The sequence below is a fragment of the Anas acuta genome, chromosome 6 (assembly GCF_963932015.1).
Source record: "Anas acuta chromosome 6, bAnaAcu1.1, whole genome shotgun sequence".
Classification (NCBI taxonomy): Eukaryota; Metazoa; Chordata; class Aves; order Anseriformes; family Anatidae; genus Anas; species Anas acuta.
In genome coordinates, this window is record NC_088984.1 from 19,034,826 (window position 1) to 19,060,110 (window position 25,285).

General features: G+C 38.2%; 1 protein-coding gene across 7 annotated transcripts in view; it reads left to right on the top strand.

Moving 5' to 3' along the window:
- The window catches only part of CSRNP3 (cysteine and serine rich nuclear protein 3), a 103,885-nt gene that overhangs the window by 4,354 nt on the left and 74,246 nt on the right, over nt 1–25,285 (top strand). For 4 of the 7 annotated variants that reach the window (XM_068685634.1, XM_068685632.1, XM_068685631.1 and 1 more), the window contains one exon: nt 24,728–24,898. In XM_068685634.1, coding sequence (XP_068541735.1) covers nt 24,751–24,898 — 148 coding nt within the window. In that variant the 5' untranslated portion in view covers nt 24,728–24,750. Of the gene's footprint in view, nt 1–11,847; nt 11,999–24,727; nt 24,899–25,285 lie in introns of those variants that run through there. The other 3 variants (XM_068685633.1, XM_068685637.1, XM_068685638.1) reach the window with 3 other exon arrangements.

The window sequence follows — 25,285 nt, forward strand, 5'->3', positions numbered from 1 at the left end:
AAATAGTTTATGAAGGCTGAGGGCAAAGATCAAGGTCATGATCAGAGCTTTGGCACTTCCCAAATGCTGATCCTGAGGTCTGAAGATGCCCTGTTGGCTGCAGTGTGTGGGTGATGGAGGTGGCGTGGCACCACAGTTTCTCCAGTGTTCCTTTTCTTGGGGTAGCTGAGAGACACCCCTTTGTGAAAGACCTTTCACTAGTGCTGTCACCTGAGTGTGTCTGAGCTTGCATCAAAAAGTGGCATACATGTGAGAGAGAAACCAGGAATCACACCCAGAACCGTCCATGACTACAGTGAGGCAGCATCAGGTTTCTCAAATGAAGCCTAAACTGCCCTAAAATTTCTGAAATGATTGATTTTTTTTTTTCTCTTTATTGACCCCCTAGTGGATAGATTAAACAAGGTAGGCGCGTGTAGTTTGGATCTCTGCGTCGCTCTTCTCTTGAACAATTCTTGAATCAGTCTGGCACTGAGGTTGAGTGGTAGGTTATAGCCTGCAGCAGTGTCATTCAGAATGCTTTACGTGGCTTTTGGGTATCCTTACATTTGAGGATTCAAGAAAATCAGGATATGAATATTCAAAATTTGAACATGGGTATGCAAAGCTTTATGGTTACTGGCAGCATCTGGTAGTGTATTGCGTACCACCTCTGGAAATAAACTCATTTTTGTGAGCTTGGCGGTTTATTCTGATAGCGTAATACTAGGCGGCAGAGTTTTTCGCTGAACCATTTGTCCAGTGCTCCCTAAAAATTCAAGAGAAGGTAATTGGTGGCTCAGGCGTTATGCTTGAGAAACATGTAAAATCTGGGAGGAAGAATCCCTTAAATGCAGCTAAAAAATAGAAAGAGTTGTGAGTTGCAATCTCAGATCTCTTCGGCTGTATGTGGAGAGGCTGTGGGGCTGGTGGTTGTGTGGAAAGCTGGATGAGTGGGTCAGGTGGCTGGCATCTGCCTTGCTGTTGAGCTGCAGTAGAGGAGGCAACAATACAACGCTGCGGTCACTGACCCTGGGTTGTTCTGGGCTATAAATCCTGCGGTTGCAGCCTCCGCTGTTCCTCAGCATGTGCTGTTCACGTTTAAGGGCTTTTCAGCTCATCTCTATCACCATCTGCTCCATAATGGAAACAGAGCAGTTTTGCTGTATGTGAGCCCTTGGCCTCCCTGAGTAGAGGAGGAGGTGCGCAAAGCCCTGGTCTGGCCCTGGGAACTTCGTTGTCTGTTTGGCTTCGTTGGGGTGCTGGGTGCTACTCACTGGTCTATCATTGTGGGTGGAAAACAAAGTGAGGTAATCTCTTATGCGTGGGGACATAAATGTTTTTTATACTATGTGTGCTTTCATGCTCGTGTATGAAATACTACACACCCTAATATGTTTCTAAGTGGAAAAAGGAAACCATAGTCCATCTGTGGAACACCTTGTCAGCAGGAATATATTGGCACCATTTGTCCTGCATGGGCAATTAGAAAAGCAGCAGCAGCATTTCTTAACTGTGAGTATGCACTAGGTGTCAGTGCGTGATCGCACCGAACTGGTGTTTGCATGGAGAGGTTCATTATGGTATCTCCCTTATGGATAGTGATTTTAAAGAAAATTCCTACTTTGTCTTCAGAATGTAGTGTGGCTAAGCCACACTACACCTTAATTCTATCCTTTTTTTTTTAGGAGTGGTCTGATAAAAATGTTAATTAAAAAGAAATCATACTTAGTGCTAAATAAAGGTAATTTAAAGACTTTCAGCAGTTCATGTGTTGATCATCATCTAGATTTCTTGCCAGTATCTGGTATATTACTGATGAAATATGCTACATGATTCTGTTTCTGATCTTGGGTATGACTAAAATTCCTAATAAGATGAGGGAAAATCTATTTTTATAATTATGCATTGTCTGTAGAACAAACAGTCAATTATTTTCAAAACTACTGTTTTTCTTACTGTTTGTACAAGATTAAGTCTGTAAATATCAGCTGAGGTGGAAGAAATACCATGAATATAGCTAAAATTGCTTGGTGTTATGGAAGAAAATGTTTTGTTCTCTTGTTGTATACAGACACTAGAATGGAAAATCACATTCATTAGGATATATTTTAATGCCTAAATTACATGCATCTCAGTATTAGGTTATTTGACTTTTAAACAGACTTAAATTCAGAATAGTTAGCCTTGCTTTAACCTACTTCTAGTGATAGATGACTAGAGAATGTATATTCCATATACATTCAATCAGCATTTGTTTAGAACTTTAACTTGTTGCAAAACATTTTATTTCTGTTTTGTGTGTTGAAGTATTCAGTGAGAACAGTGCATTAGTAGGCTAAAATATCATAAACAGTCAAGGCTAAAATATCATGAATGGTCACTCATTTGATAAATATTTGAAATGGTTCTCCTGTATCTTCCATTTTGTACTCAAATTCTATTAAATTTTAATCCATAACAGTGAATGGTAAAAAAAAAATAATAAAAAATAACAACATATTACTGTCTCATATGTAATGTATGGAAAGGCCGCCTTTAGCATTGCTCCATGGTACCATAAGGAAGTTGTTAATGCCCGTGCTAGTAGCTTACAGAAGTTGATTTGTTTATAAACACACGTTTTTCACTCACACTTGATATTATGTTGCTCTGTGTTCTGTGCGGAACATGAATATTGATGTGACTGATGGCTGACCTTCAGTATTTCCCCTATTGTTGCAGCTGTAAAAGAGAACTGTTGTTGGTGTCATCTTTGTTTATTCAGTGACAGGACGACACTTAACTGTCAGATACTTTCTATCCGTCCATTTTTCAGACATAAAGGCCTTATTTTTTTTCCACACTGATTGCCCTCTGGTTACATTGTATAATGAGTTTTAAGCACTACATCTTTCATCAGGGGATGCAGCTACCTTTCTAGCCATATTTTAAGACAAATTCTGATCTGGCTTGCATAAGGAGGTCCATAAAAAGTACCACTAGTTAGTAGAGATTAAAATAGTGTTTTGCTCCCTATATACTCCCTTACACAGACATACTGAATATAAATGCATATAACAAGTTCTAAATATAGGAGAGTTTGAGTGACTTGTCACTGCATGTGATTCCTTGACTTTGTCTCTGAACACTGAACAAAAGCCCATTCTCCAGCTTCAATTGCTCATTAACTTCACCAGAATTATTATCAATTCACAATGATGCGGAATAGAGCAGATTCTGTCACTGTTTTAAAAATTGCCCTTAACTAAGGCTTAAGAATTAATGCATAGGAAAGGCTGATTTTTGATTGTTTGTTTGTTTCTAATGTCAACATTGGTATTTTTATAGGATCTCTCTTGAGAAGTTCATCTGTCTGAAAAGAGATTTTTGTGCTCAGTGACAAAGTTTTATTTTCCCTTATTTGACATGGCTTGAGCAATTTGGTTAAAATTATTCCCAGTGCTTTCTTTCCGCTGTGCTGCTTCTCATTGCCAAGCATGATGTTTTCTTGGTGTGTTGCCTGTGAAGTTTGTGATTTAGGGAAGCATTTTTGCAATGCCCAATGCTGCCCTGGAGGTGATTAAAAAGGCATCTGCAACTCAGGAAATCAATTTGGTGGTTCTCTACTGCTTTAACCCTTAATGTAATGCTTTATTTCCTATGCTAAAAAACACAGTAAAGTTCAGTCATCCTGCATTTCTCTGGGATTTCTAGATGGCTAAAGTGAAAATATTAGCAAAGTAGTATGTCTGAATTTCTGATCTCTAGAGTATAGGCAGCTGTGTACATTGAGAATCTCCAACACTGATCCCTCTTCTGTGGGTGGACTCTTGATATAATAGGATCATTTCTGTTACAAAAGATAGGCGTGCACTTGTTTTTTTTGTAGTTGAGAGCACTTCCTAAGAAAGTGAGAGACTTGGTTACTGTTCTTCCCTCAGTCTGAAAGCGTTCCAGTCTGCACCTGCATCTTCCAGAAGTGTGCCATAAATGACAAGCTGTAACATAATTTGGAGCAGATAATGCTGAGGAGTGTGTCTTCTGGGTGAAAAGGGACAAAAAGGGGTGTAACACTCAAGCCTCATTACTGGGTCACTCAGCTGAGCAAAGGGACATCTGGGCTTGCTTTCATGTTCACACAATCGTTTCTGTATTGTACACAACGTTTTGGAAATAGGGACCAGACTCCCATTTCCTCCTGAGTGTCCTCTTCTAAACTCCTCTGCAGATCTGTATGTGGAGGTGCAGGTGGATTGTTTGCTGAATAAACTTTGGTGTGGCTGAAACGTCACTTGGAGACCAAGTACGTTTTAGTTTATCAGCAAAGCTAAGTGCAGACATTCTGAACTCCACCTTAGCTATGACACAATAAAAAGGTAAATTTTTTTTAAAATGAACTTTTTAACTTGCAAGGATTGTGACAAATCAGGCACCTATTGAATTTCAGAAAGGGCAACTGATCTATCAAGTTATTTGTGTACGGTGTTTTTAAATAACTTTGCTGTTTACGCATATAGTGTACTTGAGAATCATCATTTGATCACTTCTCTTTGATAACTGCTTGGTGTGTTGATGTCTGGAAGATCTGAAATCTGTTAGAGAAGATTGGCCTTAAGATATTGGTGTAGACTTAGGAGCTCTCTAGTAATGTACATAGAGTGATTTATGGCCAGTCCCCCAGCATTAACTGCATCTGAGTGTAAAGCTGCTTTTAAGGGCACGTGTTCAATCTGTGAGGCTGAGCACAGGGTAGCTGTGGAGTCGTGCATTAAGCTGTGCTGGGTGGAGAGAGTCAAACTTTGGAACTTTAATCCCTGTATTTCCATCATAGAATCAGATTGATGTTGTAGTTTCTTCCATAAAATATCTCACCCGTGGCTCTAAAAGAGAAGGGGTGGAGGGGGAATCTTATACTTGCAAAGTACAAATGGTCTTTTATTAATTACTTTAATAAATATCAAAGAATGAAAGTCTTCAGGCAGCCTGGGACGTGCAATTTTTTTAATTTTTTTGTGGAGGGGATCTATATGCTTAATTGCTAGCAAGGTCAGAACTGGCTTGATTCAAAATCAGCTTAAAGGTTTCATCAAGTCAGAGTGTTAGTAGAGAAAGATGGAATATAAATAAAAGAAGAAACTTGTATAACCTGCAAGATAAGCAGAAAGAAAAAGAACACTTATTAATTTTTCAGATACTCGGTGGTAACTAAGTATGGTCTCATAATGAACTTGTCACAGGGGGAAAAAAAAAAAAGTTTCTATCCCTCCCTGAACTAGCTATTAGTTACCTTTTTGCTGCCAGTCTGTCTGTGTCCTGTCCAAAAGGGGTAGTACCCCATCTCTTTTCTTACCTTGCCATTCCAGCATTACACTTCTTACCAAAGCTGATATGGCTACAAACTTTTTTTTGGAAAAAAAAAAATGTTGTTGGTTTTTGTTTTGTTCTGTTAAGTTTGCTTAATTTTTTCTTTCAGTCATGACATCTAGATTATGGTTTATAAGAGTCTTGTTTTTAAAATCTTATGTTTCAGGCTGTTACTATAAAATATGTTGGTATGTAAATAATTGGAACTGGAAATAATTTCTATGCTAGAAAGCTGCTTTGTAAGATAGTCACAGATGAATTAATGTGAAATCATATATACTCTTGTGCTGAATTTATTTGCTTACCTTTTCTCTCCCATGTTTCATTTATTATTCCACTTCTGAGTTCACTGAAGGCAGGTGACTGTACTCTTAAACTGATTGAAGGAATACAGATGGATGTAGGTAAGTGGGTGGGAGTCTGAGGAGTTGAAATTTATGCAACTTGCACTTGAAGAGGTGAAAATTAGTCTGCCTTGAATATGTTTCTCAATTTTGCCTTGAAATTTGTTCCCACCTGGCAGTATTTTCATGGAGGTTTCTGGTGTTTTTTATATGAACTGTATCTTTTTTTTTTTTTTTTATGAGGAAAGGAGAATTTGTTTTGGTTTTGTTTATCAAGGGCTAAAGAAAAACTTGCTTATTATAACAGAGGTCTGCAATACTGTTACCCTTAAAACTGAGAAAGGAACTATAGCTCTTTACAGCTGTACAGAAAGCAGTGTATTCTTTTTTTTTTTTTTTTTTTCCTCGCCATCTTAGAATAGTGTTTACAGCTCTTTGAAAATTCCACCTCATGTAACATGTTGTCAAGTGTCAGGTCCACTGACTAGTATTGCCACTTCTTAGCATCCTCATATGCTATATAAAAAAGGCTTGTTTTTTATACTGTTGTAAACTGAAACAAATATTGTTAGGCACAGCTGCTTCAGAAATGGCAATCTTCTATGTTCTGTTAAAAAGTAAAATTGTCTGAATGTTATGATGAAGTAATCACGCTCTTTCTTGAAAGAGTTTAGATTCTTGAACTATAGGGTGACATGTTTCCACTCCGCATCGCCTGCAGTTATCCAGCTGCTGCTGAGCAGTCATCCCTTCAGGCTTCAGTAAACGCAGTCAGTAGGGCATTCCAGCCAATATAACTTGTATGCGTGCTGCGTTTTCGCATGGTGCTACTTCTGATTTCTGAGTTCTGGTTTGTTCAGAGACTCACACAGGTTCTGTGCGGAGCCTGTCACTATTTAAACCTTGGATTGTTGGAATCCGACATGCCTTGAAAGATTTCTGAGGCGTGTAAATGACAGCATTTGCCCACCATTTGTGGGAAAGAAACCTCAATTCTCCTTTTTGTATTATTATTATTTTTTTCTTCCTCCATCTTCAAGAGTCTTTTGAGAGGTTGGGCTCTTTCCTCTCACAAACTGTGTTGGGCATTGGCTTAACTCTTGGCTCCTAGCCATGGGAGCCATTGTTATTCTAGGCAGGTTGGTCATTTTTGGTCATATTCATGGTCATTTTGTATTTCAGTTCCACAGCTGATCTCCCAGCCAGGTACTAAGAGTGATTGTCTTTCTAGGCTACATTGTCTCTGACGCCTAAATAGTGCTCTGTGCCAGGCTTTTGTAGCTTCCTCTAGAGGTGCTGCGCTTTGTTATTTGCTGACCGATCTTTCAGCAAACAGCTTGCTGTTGTTCAAATTATATGACAGCACCTTCCAGTGTGGCAAGACACATGCAGTGTTTTCAGGAGCCTTCCTCCTAACCTTGCTACTCTCATTTTATCAGCTCATAGCAACAGATGCATTTTTCCTGGAGTGAGGTGGGATTTTTTTTTTCTTAATGCTGTAACTGCAAAAAGCCAAGTGCCTCAGGAAGAATGGAGCCAGCACGTGAGTGCCAGATATTCACAGGTTCCAAGGCATGTTTGCAGAGCTCTTGGCCTGTATTTCATGTTCTGAGAGGCACATAGGATGTAGGACACTGAGAAAGAAGGGGTTACAAAGTCTCTCTTTTCAGGAGGTCTGATAGATGGAACATGACATATGTGCCTGGAATCTTGGTAGCAGAATGGTGAATAAGACTCTTATTTCTAGACCACATATATGGAATGTAATCAGATGTTGTAGTGACAATCTTTCAGGACAGCTTTATCCAGTTGAAAACTTGACAGCTTCCCATGTTTATATCTGAGGTGGTAACTTCTGCTCCTGAGCCAGGCGGTAGCCACTATGTTTCTTAGGCAAGCCGCTGATTCCCCTGGTTGGTAGTCTGATGAAAAAATGGGTAAGTCTCAAATGTCTGCCTGTAGCTTTCTCCAAATACCAACCTCCATCTGTGTCTTCATTAAGCAGAATGCCCGAGCTGATCTCACAATTTAGAATCTAATTACTGTAGTTCTGTAATGAAGGACAATGCGATGACCTATCAAAAAGTTACATAACCTGAGGGGAGCTGCTGGGAGTCACCCATGATATGAGTGCCTGTGTGGATTATCAAGTGAAGATAAAGAGACATCACTTACTGGTATTCGGAGTTCTTTGACACATGTAAATCTGCAAGTAGCTTTTTTCCCCGGCCATCTTTTCCCTTCCTTTCTGTCCCACTTGCAAATATTTGCATTTCAGGAAAAAAAAAAAATTTAAAAAAAATCCAGAATGTGCTACCCAGAATCTTAAATGTGAGAACAGACAGGACACACCACATCCTATCCAATGTTGTGGGAAGAAAAAGTGGTCTAGTCTTGGTGTGAAGGTACATGTGAACCGTAAGGAACTGATGAGCTGTTGCTCCCATCTCACTAACTATTGTGTGTTTCTTCAAAATATGAAGTAAAGACCACTAGCAGAAGACTGGATGCAGATCTATTGATTTAGCTTTAAAGAATTTTAACTATCTTTAAATCCATCGTGATTCCAGAAAGCAAATCAGTATGGATTCTAAAGCATCTATGGACCAGATATCGGATAAAGTAAAGGAGAGAGAGGAAAATAAATCTATTTTATTAGATAAAATAGAACAGTTGTGTTTTTTATTTATTTTTTATTTTTATAAAGAGAGGTATAAGGTCTAAAGGGAAAGAAAATGGGATTACTATTAGAGACTGCTGAGGGAGGGGAGTGGAACAATTAGCTGTGCTAGAGAAAGAGGCTGAAGAAAGATATTCTGGGAAGGATCATGTTCAGTTTTAGCAGTGGATGTTATGAAATACAAGAGATTTGTTTGAGGTTCTAATTACTCACTAAGCTGTGTCAGCTCACCTTTACAATCAGGGCTGTCTAAAGCATTAAGATGAACATGGGTTTTATTTTATCATTATTATTATTTTTTTTTTAACCAGCATCTCTTTTAATTTTCTTAGTACCATTATATGGTAAAGCAGAGGGGATTACTGTGATGCAATTTATATACACTTTCTACATTTTTTTTTCTCTGAAGATTTTTTTTTGTCCTCTATGAAGGAGGTGATCCTTCAACATGTCACCCTTGCGTAAAGGGATTGCTAAAAGAAGCTTTAATCTTTGTAGACTGAAAGAAAATGGAAGCAAATATTTTAGTAGCAACAGCCATGAGCAGGAAAAGAAGTGCAGAAAGTTATTTCAGGAGCCTGCTTCCAGATGAAGCCTTTCTTTTGTGCAATGTAATGGTTCTGGAGGAAAAAACAAGGTATATTTTAAGAAGTATTAAGCAAAGAGGGAAAACAGACATTCAAGAAAAAAAAAAGAAAGGTGAAATAGCTGGAGGATTATGAGCCCACCCACTAATCACTTGAGTCACAAGCAGAGACTGGGTACAAGTTCAAAAAGGCCACTTTCCTTTCCTCCATCTGTGTATATGTGACCTACTAGTCCAGTAACAGCACCACACAGCCGGGTAGCATTGCTAAGACTTGGAAAGCGCTGGCTTGGAGGTGGACAGCCTGCTTCATGTGCTGTGCCAGCGTGGCCAGCGTAGCTGGTGGCTTCAAAGGGGCATGCAGGCAGGTACTGAGGGTGGCAGCGGGGCAGGGGCCAAATCCCCCAGCACACAGCAGGGATGGCAGCTGGGGGGAAACTGAGCGTTCACCCAGGGAAGTCCAGTCCATGCTCAGCATCAGGGGCTGGATCAAGTGGGCATGTGGCTGGGTGTGGCAGCACAGTCATAGCATGGTCAAGGGCAAGAGGCCCTCATTGTCCTGGCAAAAAGTGGGCAGCCACTCAATGAGGCTGCTTTGGGCATCTTCTTTCAAGGCCACCAGCTGCACTGGCTATAATTTGGCCTTGTGCCTAGCCAAACCCCCAGGACACAGGTTTGTACTCAGGGCCCAGACATACTGGCAGAGTTGCATTTCACATATTTAAAATACCTTTCTTTGTTAAGTAGGCTGGTGTTTAGAAACATAATTCATTTACATAACATTTTTTTTTCTTTCTTTATTTTTTTTTCATGAAGACTGCTTGCATTTTAATTTAGGAATCCCGATTACCTGTCTTAAATAGTTGCTTCAGTCTGGGAGTTTTATCTTAGAGTTTCTGTTGTGTTTGTTGTTATTAACTTGTTTATTTCATAGCAGGTACTATCAAGACATTCTGACTTGTCTATATGTACTGCCCATTTCTCTGTGACTAATTATTCTAATAGTGCTTCAGGACTAAAACAGCATTGCATCTTGCATCTGTGTTGAAAAGATTTATATTAAAACGAGCTATGAGATTACAGTTCTCAGACTTTATGCATCTCCCTCAGCAGCCAGGCTGGTTGAGAGGTGAAGCTTTAGTGCACAACTCTAAATTTGTTTCTGCAGATAACAAAGTAAGGATGAAGATGTCTTCAACCAAGTCTCTCATCAGGGTAAAACGTCTGTTTAGTCTTCCCTCAGTGTTCCTGAAAGTTCTTAACCACTAAAAAAAAATCATATTGATTGTCTGGATTTGTCATCGAAGAGTTATTTTAGTTTTTGAACAGAGGCAGGAATGAATTTCCATTTTTCTAGGCACTGAGGAAGAGATTTTATGTTAAATAGATGTAATTTGGATAAAAAGCCACCCACTTTTCTTGTAGGTGTCTTATAGAATCTGAATGTTATGCATAGGATCTACTGGCAGTTCATTATGGTAAGAGTGACAGAATTTTTCCAGAAGCTAAAACAGCTATTACTTTATAGTGGAAGTATGCTAGTTCAAATTGGCCTTACTATGGTTAAAGATCAATAATTCAGCGAACAGTATAGATGCTCTTCTTTTAAAGGAATTCACAGTTAATTTCATTGGAAAGCCATAGCCGAAGATAGAAATTTGTAAACAGAAAGGTACTTGTCAGCTTCTACTTCTTAACATTTTCTTTTCAAAGGGAAATCCTGGAGTATAAATGCTTTGATGTGGCAGTAAACTTTACATTAGCCGGGACTGAAGACTCATTCTTGATTTTGATTTTAGTTTTAAGCTCTCGTGACATTAATTTAATGATCATGTCTTCAGCTGAGCTGATACCCGATTGATATGGTTATGTAAAAAATCAAATTCTCTTTGGAATTTGTCTTGGAAAACATCTTTTCATCATGATTTAAGAGGCTACAAGTAGACAGTATCATTGAGGCAAACAAATTGAAAATTGTTTGCCCACTCATTCTCTGCATTTGAGTTCTTAGGCAGAAAGTTTTGTGTGGTTGAAGTTCACCTAGGGCATTGGCTTTGGGCAGTAGATTTTGGCTGTTAGAGTTGGATTTGATACTTGTGGGTCCTTTCCAGCTTGGGATATTCTCTGCAATAAATAATGAAGAGCCATAAACACCACTTAAATAGGTAGAGCTTTATATAGGTAAAACTTTAAGGAAAAGGTTACTACTGATTATTCTCCTTCAGATATTTTATAAATGATGTCTTAAGCAGGAAGAAAATGTGCTTAGCTGATGCTTAGGGATACTAAAATGGCTGAAGTACAGTTACAATTTGATAGAAATTAAAACCACGGGAAATCTGAGTTCTCCTCTCCCTTTATTATTTTGGCCTTGGAACTTCTGATGCTGCATATCTTGGTACCTTAGGGCTATTTTTAGCTTTTACAATTGGTATTCCTTTGCAGCATTGGAGAGTAGTAGGAAATTACTGTCATCAATCCCTGAATTGTAATTTGCATTGAGATTTCAGAGTCTTGCTTTGTATAAAAGCACCATTGTTACTTTGATAATCACAAAATTTCTTAAATGCACAGCAGCACTCTTCACTGCAAATCTGGATAGCTGAGTACAAAGCTGACGTGCAAAAATATGTCAAAGACTGTGTATAGGCAGTAACTGTTCCTACAGCTGCTTGCTTGGTTTTTCTTAGAAAAAGGAGCTGAAGGGGAGAATTGTAATTTACTACTGGAGCTGAAGGTTATTAGTACACTTTTTTTTTTCTTGTCTTTAAATTTTGTCATTACCTGCCAGTACAGAGCATCCTCAGTGATTACTAAGTAGCATATTAAAACTGTTTTTCAGATGTGGGTTTTTTGTTGTTTGTTTGCTTGCTGTTTTCCCATTTTGCTAGCATGCAGATGGGGGTTGGGAGCGGGAAATAAGGGGGCGAGGAGAGAGCATGTTCCAGAGGATGCCAGGATGACTTCAGTTATTGGATGACTGCTGTCTGATGGATGGAAAAAGGAGGAGTAAACCTTTCAGTCTGCATTGATAGAGCTGAAACACAGAAAGCCAGTTTACAGGTAAGGGAGGAAAAAAAAATCCTTAATAGCTGTTCTTGATCCTTGCCACAATATTTCTTGGCTTAAAAAAAAAAAAAAAAAAAAAGCATGTGCAAGCATCTTACTGTTTGTTCCTCATTAATGACTATGAAGCAGTTTCTTAGCTTATTATTTCTCCTTTGTAGGAGATTTCAACTTAGATGAGATCCATAGGCAGTGAAATCATAGGCATGCCTAATGCAATCTGATAACTCGTATTTGACAGTATGGATATTGCATCTCATTGATGCTGAAGTTGTTCATAAGGCTATAGGAAGAGAAATCTTACATGTGATGGAAATACTGTTGAAAATACAGTGTATGCTACCAGCAGTAAAACAGTGCAGGAAAATCTAAAAATGTTTTCTTTGAGTTTGGGTAGGAAAACGGACTTAAACTGTTTCAAAAATTGTGCATATTTTTATTTAGTGTTGAACATACAGAAAGAGTGGCTCCTCATAGCAATTCTTAAAGGATGAAGGCTGTATTGTGGATTTTTGTATTATTTCTTTATTAGGAATGTATCTGGTTATAATTCAGTCATACATTTTTTGTCATAAAAGTGCATATAATTAAATTATGCATACAAGATAGACAAATCTTGTAATTCTTAATGCAGCTACATACCAGATTCAATAAACTGTTGAAGTAGGTTGTATGAAACATATTTTACCAATTTTACGTGTTATCAGTAGCTTTAAGCTCACAGAAATTGAGGATGGCAAATAGCAAATAACTCACTTCTTACAGAAAACAGGATTGTTTATCAAGCTACATTATTTGAGGGTATAGAATTACAGTCCTGGTTCCACCGAAAATTTTGGAGACACCAGTATTTGCCTCCCTGGGGTGCAGATTTCAATGTGTGAACTCTAATGACTTATTTCTGTATGCTTTACATGTAGCAAATAGCTATTATAGTACAGGACCCCATTATGCTGGTGTGAATCAGAAATCTTGATTGAAATAAATGAGTTGTGATTATATATTGTTGCCAATGTATAGATTTTTTTTTTAAACAGTCATTTACATTACTTGACATTACTGGTGGAGATAGCACTGTGGTGGGAGTTGATTCAGATAACTATATTTTTTGTTAAATTTAATCTCATTATTATATTAAAGGAGCTGCTGCAGATGTTCGAGTAACCACTGTATATTTCTGATGTGACCTTTTTTTCCTGGAATTTCTTGAAGTTAGTTATAATAATCTAAGAAATACCTAATTTTTAAGCAATTTTTGATATCAAGTATTTTATGGAAGAAGTTCCTGTTTAAATAATCGATTGTTCCTTAGCAGTTGTTAATTTTTGTGAGACTTATCTGTGTCTTTCAATACTGTATTCTGAATTAATCTATTGATAGAAAAATTGGAAGTGTTATTTCATGAACAGCTAGCTTTTAATTAGTTGTTCATCTTCCTACCCCACTGAAAATATAGTCAGGGGATTATCTAGTTGTCACAGTCCATTTATACCCCATTGAAATAAAGGGAAGGATTAGAAGTTTTCAGCTTAGTTTGAGATTATATAACTGTATATTCATAAAGCTAGATTCTGCTAAAATATTAGAATTTAGTTTTACTAGATTTGAGAGATTAAAATCAGTAAATGCATATATTCAGTTTTCTTGTATTCACTTAGAGAAGACCTAAATTTCTCAAAATGGGACTTAATTAAAAATTAGCTGGAGAAGGACAATAAAACTCTTACTGATTGCTAAAGAAGAGTGGAAGAAACTCTGTCTTTTGTCCGCATTTTGTACATCTAACCAGCCGTAAACATAAGGTGTTGTTTCATTTCCTTCTAGCCATTTCTTCAGAGAATGGAGCCTGATGTAAGTTTGCTAAACAGAAAAATCAGTAAGACTTAGTGATTCACAAAATTATTCTGAAAAACTGAGAAACTGTTTTTATATCTGCTATTCACTGGAATGTGCACACTGGTAAATAATAAGTGAAAATAGATGAGACGCATCCTGATATTTGATTATTTGTAAGCAGTTGATATGTATCTGAAACCATAAGGAAAACATTGAATTAAATCTCAGATTTGTACGTTTCACCCCACTTTTTTTTTTTTCCTGAAATGAGAAATTTTACTCAAACCAGCTCCAGTAACAGAGAGGAGTTGATGAAAACAAAGATCTAGTTCCACATGTATTTAAATTATTCTGTCTCCTTGGAAACGCCGCTGCTGCTGATGGATTTTGCTTTTGCTGGCTAAAAATATCTACTTAATAATGACAATGTGAAAGATACTGGATAAAACCACTATGTGTGTCACTAGTTTTAAAGTTTCCTAATGATTCAGGTATTCTACTGAACTACAGATTTACACTTTCTATCCAGTATTCCCTATCAGCTGCTGCCAGCACTCATCAGCTTGGTGGAAATGAGATAAACTCATTAGCTTTGGTTGCAGACCCTACTGAGAAGCGAGCGTGAGAGTGGGAGGCAGGACAGCTGAAGAATTAGAAAGCAGGCAGCAAGTTGGAAAAAAGTTCCTGGTGGGGGTGTGAGCATTCATTGTGCAATGTACTTGTGGATACAGGCTTACTCTCAGTGGACTCAGGAAAAGCATGTTTAAGCCCTGCCTTTGTACATTTCCTTTGTGCAAATAAAATATATATGTTTAAATACGTTGCAAATCTTTTGTGAAGATTTTCTCATGAGCTGTATGTGTAGACGGCTAAAAAATAATAAAAATTATTTTAAGTTAAATATTCAATTGTCTTAAACAAAAGCTCCAGACTAAATCACTAAAAAACCGCTTGTTGTAAGCAAGTAATTGCACTGGTAAAGAATATCATCCTTTAAAGAATTAATTCCACTATTTTTTTTTATCCACTTCTAACTTACTGATTCCCTGCATATATTACAACTTCTTTTTTTGTTAGCTGGTATTCAGTAGATATGAAAAATGCCACTCTTCTATTTATTTTTCTCTCTCTTCATTTCCATTGGTTGGCTTCCTGACTGTGCCAAGAAAACAGAACAAATGACAGATGTTTCCTTAGTGCTGCGTGGTGGGCGAAATGTGCCTCTTTTTTATTTAGTTAGTATATATGTGCTTTGTTGTGGCATAGATCAAAATCAATGATTAATTTTCCAGCATTGAATGAGGCATTTTCCCTGTTCTGCAGTGTCTCAAAGGCAACATTAAAATATTACATGGTATTGTTACATAGATAAATAATTAATCCTCTGCAAATTAATACTAAAATCCATTTTTAGCTGACAACACGAGTACCAAAGTTTACTTAAAGTGAAAGCTGAGTACTTGGTTTTGATTAATTGAAATGAGTAAGAGGAAAGGATCTGGTATCTTTCATTCTATAAGAGAGTATTAACATATTAATAAGGCAAATTAGTAAATGGATTATAAAAACTTTTCTATGAGGACAATAAAAATTAATCATAGCAGGCTTTCATGTTGAGATTTTTTTTTTTTGTATTAAGGTGAGAAAAGCTGAGTCACAGTAAAATTAAAGACCACTTTCCTACAGTATATAACGTAAAATTCCATGGAGATAATAAGTAAATCTGATCATTATTTAAGGAAGCAAAGGTCTGATAAGTTACTGGAAGTAACATCAGTGTGTTTTTACAGCTGTAGCTGAGTTGTGCCAATTTGACGTGATTCCTTTGATTTCTGGGTATAGAGGCAGAACTTCTCATCCTCTGAAAACTGTAATGAGAAAGTTTGTCACACATTGCATGTATCTGTGCAGAATTTGTGGAAGACAGGGATGATAACATGGAGAGAGTACTACCTTTTTTTTTCTTTTTAATAGCAAGTTGTAGACAGATAAGCTGAAGTTTCCGCCAGGTTAGTGTTTTTTTTTTTTTTGTTTTTGTTTGTTTGTTTTGTTTTTTCTCCAGTTCTTTTCTGCATTATTTGTTTATGCCTGAAAAAGGAGAGAATTTAATTGTTCCGTGCTATACAGCTGGTATCAGACTACATAGGTGAAGACAGGCTCTCCTCTCCCCTCAAAATACCAACCCATCCATTTCTCATGTTTCTAACCCCTCATCACCTGACGTCAGACATTTTTAAGACATCCTCTCATGTATAGGTAACATCATTATTGTCAATAATTATTGCAAAAGCAAGGTAAGAAGGATTTGTTACTTCAGTATGTAAAATTTGTGCATACACATGCATGTCCCCATTCATACAAAAACCATTAAGCTGGAAGAGTTTGCTCATGTCTTTTTGGGTAAAAGAGGAAAACATAGTTCAGAGTTACTTTTCCAAGTATGCTCTAGGACATTTTTGTTTCACTAGCTTATGTTGGTTCTTCTTGTAGTTGAGGTTCATTTTTTTTTTTTTAAACAAACAAAGGTGACTCTGTTGTTAAGCACTACAGATTTCAGAAGAAACATTGTACCAAAATGCAGGAATCATGGGGCAGAAAGGAAGAACTACTGAATTCGTGCTGTCTCTGTTAGCTGTTGGCAATGGTGAACAAGCAGACAGGCTGTGTTTAAATACATGCTGATTTGCTCCCTGTTGCATGCTGTCTCAGCTGGAGAGGTCTGAACGCCCTTTTGGCACATACTGGCTAAATCCATAGTGTATGTTGGCAGGGGTATCCTGAGATATACAAGATTTCCTACCATTTTGTGCAGCTCCTCAGCAGGCAGTGTACAAGATGTTCACAAAAGAAGGGTGTGGAAGATGAGTACTGAAATAGTATGAGGATGGATTGCAGCTTATCTACTAATGTTTCTACCTGGTCTAATACGCAAAATTTAAATTAAAGAACATTCATTTTTCAGCGCTTTTTAAGTTGTTCGCATTTCCAATCTCCACTACAGAGCTGGACCCTACTGCTATTCCTGTTGCTGGGAGCAGATTAATGCAAAGGCACTGTGCCAAAAACATGCTGAAAACACTGCTGGTGGTCTCAGAATTGCATTCCAGTTACGGAATGCTAGTGAGGGGTTAAGCAAACCAAACGCTCTGTCCTTTTGCAAACAGATGCAATAATGATGTGTTGCTAGCATGCTGTCTCATACAGCGAACAGTACAGTTCTTCCATCACTTCCATGTTCACTCTTTAAAAGGCTGTGTACCTGTAAAAGTCAGTTGTCAGGTGGCAGTGTCCTGCTTACATCTCAGTTTTGTGGACAGTTGACATCTCCTGGCCAGAGCTCTGCCACACACTGTCCTTCTGCAGCACATTCTAAAAAGTAATAAGCCTTTTCTTGGTTCACATACAATCTTAAAACTTTATTCTGGGATACAGATGCTTCAGTAATGGAAGCCAAATAAATTGCACTGTTTCTGTTCCTCAAACAGAAGCAAGAGAACATCTTCTGCAATACTGTTCAATGAAGAGATTTTAATTATTACTGAAATTTCATCATCGAAGCTTAAAGCCTTACAGAAGATAATTGGTCAGAACCAGGTTGCTGGTGGTTTACCTGAAAACTTTGGTGAGGACTTTGTGACAGGCCCAGCTAAAAGTGTCCTAGATGACTTAGATGAAGGTTAGGTATTATGAGCCTGAGTTTGTGACCCATCTTTAGCACGACTTGCTTCTTGATCTTCTGTTTGCCTGTAGGAAACAGTACCGTTTATGCATCATTCGCTCATGTGGAAGCAGTTTTTGATGCAGCAAATTTAAAAAACTGTTATGAATGAAAAACAGCCTCGAACCGTGTCCCTTCTGTAGGCAAATCTCATCTGGAAAGGAATGTCTCTTTCGTTGTTGAGTGCCTCTGAATCTACTTCTGCCAGGTTGCACCCTGGAGGCCTGACTACAAAGTTCCTGGATGTCTGCTTGAATTATCACTGCCTCTTACCCCCTCTCTCTTTGCTCTTCAGGCACCATGCCTAGGAGAAGGCATTCCAGAAGACCTAGGAGAACCAGCCTAGAATTTTCTTGTTTACTGAATTGTTTGTGTGTTTCCTGTAACTGTTGAACTCAGTCATCAGAAAGCTGCTTTAATACTGTTATATACGGACATCTTATATTTGTGTGGTGGAGAAGGGGATATGTGCACACTTGGTATATGTAGGACCTTATGGCATGCTCTCGGAGACCTTATGGCATGCTAAGGGTGACAGATTTACCACTGACTATTGCATCCATACTGCGTGCAGGGAGAGGAGGTGAGCATATGCCAGCATCCCTATGGCATTCTCAATTCATTGCTGGTGGAGCTAGTGGCGCGTACAGTGGAGTGTACAACAATGTGTAGGCAGTCTAGAAGATTCGTGGATTAGTACTCAAGTGTGAAATCAGGAGTGCTCTAAAGCGATGGTATAGAAACCCTGCAAAGAGCAGACTTGGCAGGATTTGGCTTGCAATGCCGGAACAAATTCCCTAGGTTGAAATATACAGCCTTATTCCTATGGCATTTACTTAGTGCTATGGATTTAGCTAGACTGAAGCAAGAAAGTAAAGGATTTTCCTAGTTTATAACTGTGTAACTTGACCACTGCTATAAGCGCGAATTTATGAGTAAGATTATACTAATGGTATTCCTTGTTGCCTATGCAATAATCTCAAAGTAGAATTATCTTGCTATGTGGTTTTAGTTTTTACAGGCTGTACTAGTGAAATTATCAGAGCCTACCTCTGACAACTGGTGCTTGTGATTAGAGCTGCCAAATACACCAAAACATGTATTGCAAACATTAATTTGAATTCTGAACAGCTGTTTGATTCATGTTCTTGTACCTCTGTTGTTCACTGTTTGCAAGCATTCATGCAAATGGATTTGTGTGTGCATTAATGCAGTCCTTTACATGAATAGTCATTTTCACAAGCAAATGGTATTCTTTGTGTGAGTGATGTTGTCGCTATAGATGCTTTCAGTTATGACTCCTTTTTTTTTCCCTTTTCAAACTGTCAGTTACCCAAAGAGCAAAATAATAAAGCATGATATGTGTAACTAAGCAAACACCTTGATTATTTCATGACCGTCTCTGTTACTGATGTTTTTAAGCAGATAAGAAAAATTCTTAAAAATATATCAAGTTGTTTGTGAGCTAAGAAATAGACGTATATTCAACAAGAATATTAATCACAACAAATAACCCAAACATCTCTGCTTGTGAGCATCAATATTCATGATTTAACTGTGAAATGATTTGCCAAGTCTCCCTAGCATGTTACAGTACATGCTGACTGGCCAGTGGGTGGGAGTTGTTTGTGATGAGTACTTGCAGTAATGTTTTGTGTATAACATCTGTTTTCTGCATCCTCCTGTTCTGTTTGCAGTCATTTACACAGAAGTGGGTTTTGTTTGGAAGAGAACCTGTATTGCTACTTTAGAGTTTACTTTATGTTTTTCAGTACTTTGAATTGATACAGTTGAGATGAGGCAAAAGACTGTGTGACTCATACGTCAAGTCTTTGATGGCTGCCTTTTATTTTCATTTTCAGGTAAGAATTAGGTAGATTTTATTATGGTATGTGATCAGCTCTCAAGAAGGAATTAGTGCAGAATAACATTTCATAAGTGAACAAAAGAAGCAATTAATTGGACTTTATTTTAGCCTAGATGCCTTTGTGTTCTTGGATTTGTATCTTGTTTTTCCTGAGCTTTAGTCAGTAACAGTTTCCTATAGTGAGCAGGAAAATATATAATCTGAGGCAGGGAACTATTTTATTATTGCATATCTGTTCCATTTTATGTTGTGGCTACTGCATATGGTACATACTTGATGTTTATGACTTCACAGGTATGCTTTGTACTTGTTCTATTTCCCATAAGATGATACATGAGCTGTATATATATATATAGTGCTGAATTTTACAACACAGTCATTTATTTGTAGAGTATGAGTAGGATGAGCATGTCTTGGTTTTGTTGTCATTAACCGAGGATTTTGTGAATTCCCTATTTCTATATTGCAGCTTGTTGTGTGTTTTCTTAGCATCTTTTAGCACATTTCAAACAGATAGCAGAAGTGCAAGTTAGGCAGCACAGGGAGAGTTTAAAGCATTTCTCCTATCTCACAAGGTACCAGTGCTTTTTGTTTTGTGGATTGTTTTTTGTTTTACTTTTTTTTTTTTTTCTGTCCATGGGTGGCAGTGAAAGATTGGTGGCAGCATGTCTTACAGGGGGAAAATCACAGCAAAAATGTCTCCTAGTACCACGGATAATGCTGCAGTGTCACCCCTCCCTTCCACTCACCAGTAATTCTTTACCAGCTCTTCTGGGGCTTTTCGCTGGTGTTTGGAGATTCCTGCTATCTGCAGGACTGCTGTAATGAGATTGTTACCATGGTTTTCTAAAATTTCCAGCCTTTTCAGGCACAAGAGGAAGTCAATCTAGCCAAGCTTTTGCATTATTTCACTCTGTAGGTTATGGGTAGCATTGTGACTGTTTTAAATGCCCCCTGCACCCGCATGGGGTTTTTCTCTTCCAGTAATAGCTCGCTGCTTCTGAGCCTGCGGATGTGGGGTGTCTGCCAGTTGTCTGGCACGGTGCAAGGCAGAGCCCGTTGCCATGGTGCCTTGAGGCCTCGCTTCGCCGGGCAGCTACCTGCAGCCGGGAGCTGGTCAAACCGTCCCTATGTGCCTGTAGCTTTTTCAGAGAGGAGAAGGAGAAAGGATGAATGTGGGGGATTGAGGAAAACGGATTCTCCTTCCAGCAGGCACTCATCCTGTGCTTCTGCTGAGGCAAGTTGCCATTTTCTCTCATAACCCTTGTCTGCATTGGGTATTTGATGCCTGACCTGCAGCTCGTGACAAGGCACATGTGGCTGATTTTCCTTGTTCGGATATACTGTTACCGCAGTTTGAGCTGTGCTTCGCCTTGGTGTAGATTAGTGCCCCATTAGCATGGTGAGGAGCGTGGCAGAGGATGATGCAGCACTTCACTGCGTGAGCACTTTGTGTTGTGAAGCATACATCAACGCACAGGGAAGCTTCCACTGCCTGCATCTTACTTGGTTGTGTGAGACAGCAGGGTGCTGGTCCAAGTCCATCTGAGTTTTTAGACAGCTATTTAATGATCATCCACAAAGGTCTGTTTTTAATTGAACTCTGCAAGCCGTCTTTTTTCCTTTTTCACCTAAACTGTCAGTTTGCTGTCTGACTAGCTGGTTCTTGTCTCAGCATTTGCCTCTGAAGGCTGAAACTCACTGGTATCTTACTGTGAGTTCGAGCATAGTGACTTATTTTTTAATTTCCATGTTCACTCTATTCTGGACATCTGTTTTTCTCAGTCACATGACATAGGTTGGTTCCTGTAGAGTCATGTACATTTGTGTACTGGATTTGATGCAGAAATGCACACCTTTGCTCATTTTTCTTCAGAATATACATACTGCTGTAGTACTTCTGTGTGTAAGAGATTAATCCTGTTCCGTGTGATGGACTGTCTTGGATATTTTGCTTTATTTTGCTTTTGCCATGTGACTGCAGTAGCTTCAGTTTGACTCCCCCAAAATTTGAAACTACTGATTCAGTTGTAGCTGTGATGCAGAAAGACTGACAATTTAGAGTTCCCTGTCCTAGTTCCCTGATTCTGGACTTTGGGAACCTTTATAGTTAACACAAACTTTGTGGCTTCATTGCTGTCAGAAGTAGGGCTCCATGTTCCACTGGGATGTATCATGTGATCAACAGTGCGAAGTGACGCTTGGATAACCAGTACTGGGTTGTATGTTGCCGGGCTTATTGATCCAGGAGGTGTGGATGTGTCATGCAGGTACTGCACGATGTCTGTGTAAACAAGGCATGGGTTAAATGTATCCAATCGAACATGCTGCACTCCTGCGCAGATGTGCCTCTTTCTGAAGAATATTGCTTCTGGAATGGCAGCTGTTTATACAGATGTGATTCTGAGGGGATCTCCTGCTGGTACGTAGTGTGTACAAACAGGTTTAGACGCCCTGTAATCTATCTGTGTGATATCCAAGCTCTTGAGTTGTGTAAATATCTTTTCCCCATCTAGCGTTTTCCTGCAGAGACTTGATACCAGAGAGACATGAATCAACAGATCCTAGACAAGTGACAACACCTAAATTTTAGTGCGACTGCTTTGTCAAGCAACCTTCTTGATAAGATAATCTTCCCACAAGAGAGATTCAGAACAAAATTGGGCAGCAGTGATAACTGTACATACATTTTTAAATGGATAGTTATGTCTTCTTTAAGTGTCGTGGTGATACTAATCTTCTGCAGTGTTCCCATACCTCCTGGCTTATCTGTATCAGCTAGCTGGCTGTAGAACTACTCTGTCCATCCATCCAGGGATCCTGGGAATCATTTCTTATGGTTTGTTCCAGAAATATTAATACAATGGCTTTACTGCTGCCAGGTCATGGCACGTGATGCAAATGTAGGCTGTGCTAAACACAAGGAAATGTAAAACCCTTTGGTGTGAAAAATATTTGTTGCTGCTACTAGCTGTAAACAGTTACGGTGACTGAGATACTCACCATCTGTGACAGCTTTACTGAGGGGCAAGATGTATGTTAGTCATCTAGGCACTGTGTGGTATGCTTGCAGAAGACAATGTCTGGCAAAAGGGCTTTTGTCTGGTAACTGTCTCAGGCTATGAAAATTAGCTCTTTCTGATGGTCTGCACGCTAGTGATGATTATAGCTATTAGGTTTGCCTTATAGTGTAGTAATGACAGAGGTTCTTTGGACTTTAAGACTCTGTAGCCACAATTTCAATGTGCTTAGATGTGGATTTGACCTAGGTTTTGCTTGCACAGTAAACTGTCAGCCCTTTTCTCACTCTTCTGTCTCTTCACTGAGATGTTTGAGTGTAAGCATTTTCTTTCTCACACTCCAGCTGCTTCTTTACCCTATTCTGCAGTCAAGCTGTAATCCTTTGGTTTTGATATTGCAGGCAGTTGCCATGGAAATAATTGTGATTTCACAAATTCAGTGCTGTAAGCACTGCAGGAGGCAGTGGAAAAGGTGGTTGGCAAATAGATATAGTGAAGACACAGAGGGCAGTTTGAAGGAGTTGTTTCTGACCCTATCCTTTGGGGGTTTTCTGCCCTCTCTCCATTTTTCTAGGTTTCCAGTGTGTTTGGGTTTTGTTCCTTTTTTTTATTTTCAAAGTGTATTTTTTATATTAATGGGTGATTCTTAACGATTTTTTTTCCCAAAATGATACAGAATGCACCTTTCCTTGTCCTCAGCATGAAAAATTAAAATGCTTTCTTTGTAGTATGTGATAACTCCTTTTTGGACAAAAGGTCAAAGGTTGAGATCTAAGCCTGTAGTGTTTGTCATGCATTTAGCCTGAAGAAATCCCTTTCAGGAAAACAGGTTTTTCATAAATAGTAAAACAAGCTGAGAAGATTTAAACAAGCATATGCATTTAAAACTGCCTGAGTGACTGACAGTATTAGAACCTAATGTATTCGTTATTTAATTTTTCGTGTGCTCTGCAGTCAAAAAAGTTCAGTGGTGGAGATCATGTTATGCAGCATCTGTTCTGAGCATTATGTTGCATTATCTTAGCATTCCACATCTATATTGAAATCTTTTCTCTCAATTAGACACATCCATAAAGGTAGAACAAAACTTAGCAGAGGAAAACAACTTCATTATGAAATAAATTATACTGGCAGCTTGCAGACAAGTGGCATTCAGAGGAATGGGATTTTTTTGCTACTGTATGCTTGAAAGCATCAAGCAGCAACCTTTTTTTTTTTTTTTTTTTTTTTTCCCCACAGCTATTTAGAGCAACTTTCCACTGATTAGTAGTCAGAGCGTAGATGTTATCTGTAACTTTTAAATTAAGATCTAGGAATTAATTTTCCATCTTCACAAGGATGTAATCAGTAATGATAGTGACAGAAAATTTAAGATTTTTTTTTTTTAATTAAAGATATAGAAAAAAATGTTTTAGCCTATCAGATGCGTTAGCATGATCTAGGAATTGCTTTAAAATTATTTTGATCTTATTTTTTTTTACTTGTTATTCCATAAATGGAGATAAGAAGGTCAGCTGTTATAAATGAAGGAGAAACATTGAGGAATTGTCAACCCGACTCTGGCTATATTGGACAGTATTATTAGGAAGCAAAGCTCATGAAGATAATTTCAGTCCTTTGATAGTTTGTTCATATGATTGGTAATAGTCTACGTATATACCACTGCTCATATCTTAATTTCATAAATGCTCTGCAACAAGCTTATGCATAAATTAAAACTGCAAAATGAGCCAGAACTGTGTCTGCAGGGCTTGGCCTGTCAAGATGCTAAGCATCTCATGCTCTGAAATCTAATTGAAAATATGGGCATTTGATAGTGCTGAGCATTTATTTCTGAACTATATTTGGTAGGGAACACTGATTTTTGCTATGTAATGTTTCTTGGTGCCAGCTAAGTTTTTAAATGTTACATGAAGGCACGTTTCTACTGAACCATATTGGATTATGTGTACTTTATGCTTAGCTAAAGCTTGCTCCAAAACTGAAATATTTATTATTTAATTTTATGCATGAGATTAGTTATAATACTTCGGATGTGCTGGTAGAAAACAGGTGGCATTTACCTTCTGTCTTAAGAAGAAAAAACTGCCTGTAAGAAAGTCAGAATATCTTTTGGACTTCTTCCTGCAAAAGTTGTTTAAAAACTCTTGTTAAAGAACCATTTAACTAAAGGTGATAGTATCAGATTTATACATGTATATAAACTCCTCCATGATAAATGAATTTTGAAGACTTGGACAGCAGGCAGATGTTTCAATGCTTCATTGCCTCTGTTCCTGCTACAGGTGCATGTGACAGCATTGCAGCAATGAGTGGAATTTTAAAGAGGAAGTTTGAAGAAGTTGATGGCTCCTCACCTTGTTCCTGCGTGTGGGAATCAGATGATGACATTTCTAGCAGTGAAAGTGCTGACAGTGGAAGCAATGTCCATCCATCAGCTTCTAATCATTTTACCCGTAAGTACTAAAGTGGCATGTAAGACATGATTCTTGTTTTTATAACAGCTAAGAAAGGTTCATCTTACTCTGAAGTAATACAATGTAGGCTACCTGGATTTATTTGATGTGTGTTTCTTTTCCCCTCCTGTTTTACTGCATTTCAGTGCTGACACTGAGGAAATACTTCTTGTTTAAAAACCACTTTCCTCTAGTCGGTTTTGTGTATTTTTTTTTGTAAAAATTAGTAGCTGTCAGAATGAGTTTGAGGCAACTTAACTTTTGTACTGCATTGTCTTCATCTAGAGAACCTGAAATGTTATGAATGTGTGGGAGAACATCTTCCATTTTGGGTGATGATTTGGGGAAAGAGGGAAAATCAGCAGTAATTAAGCTTTAAAGCAAATG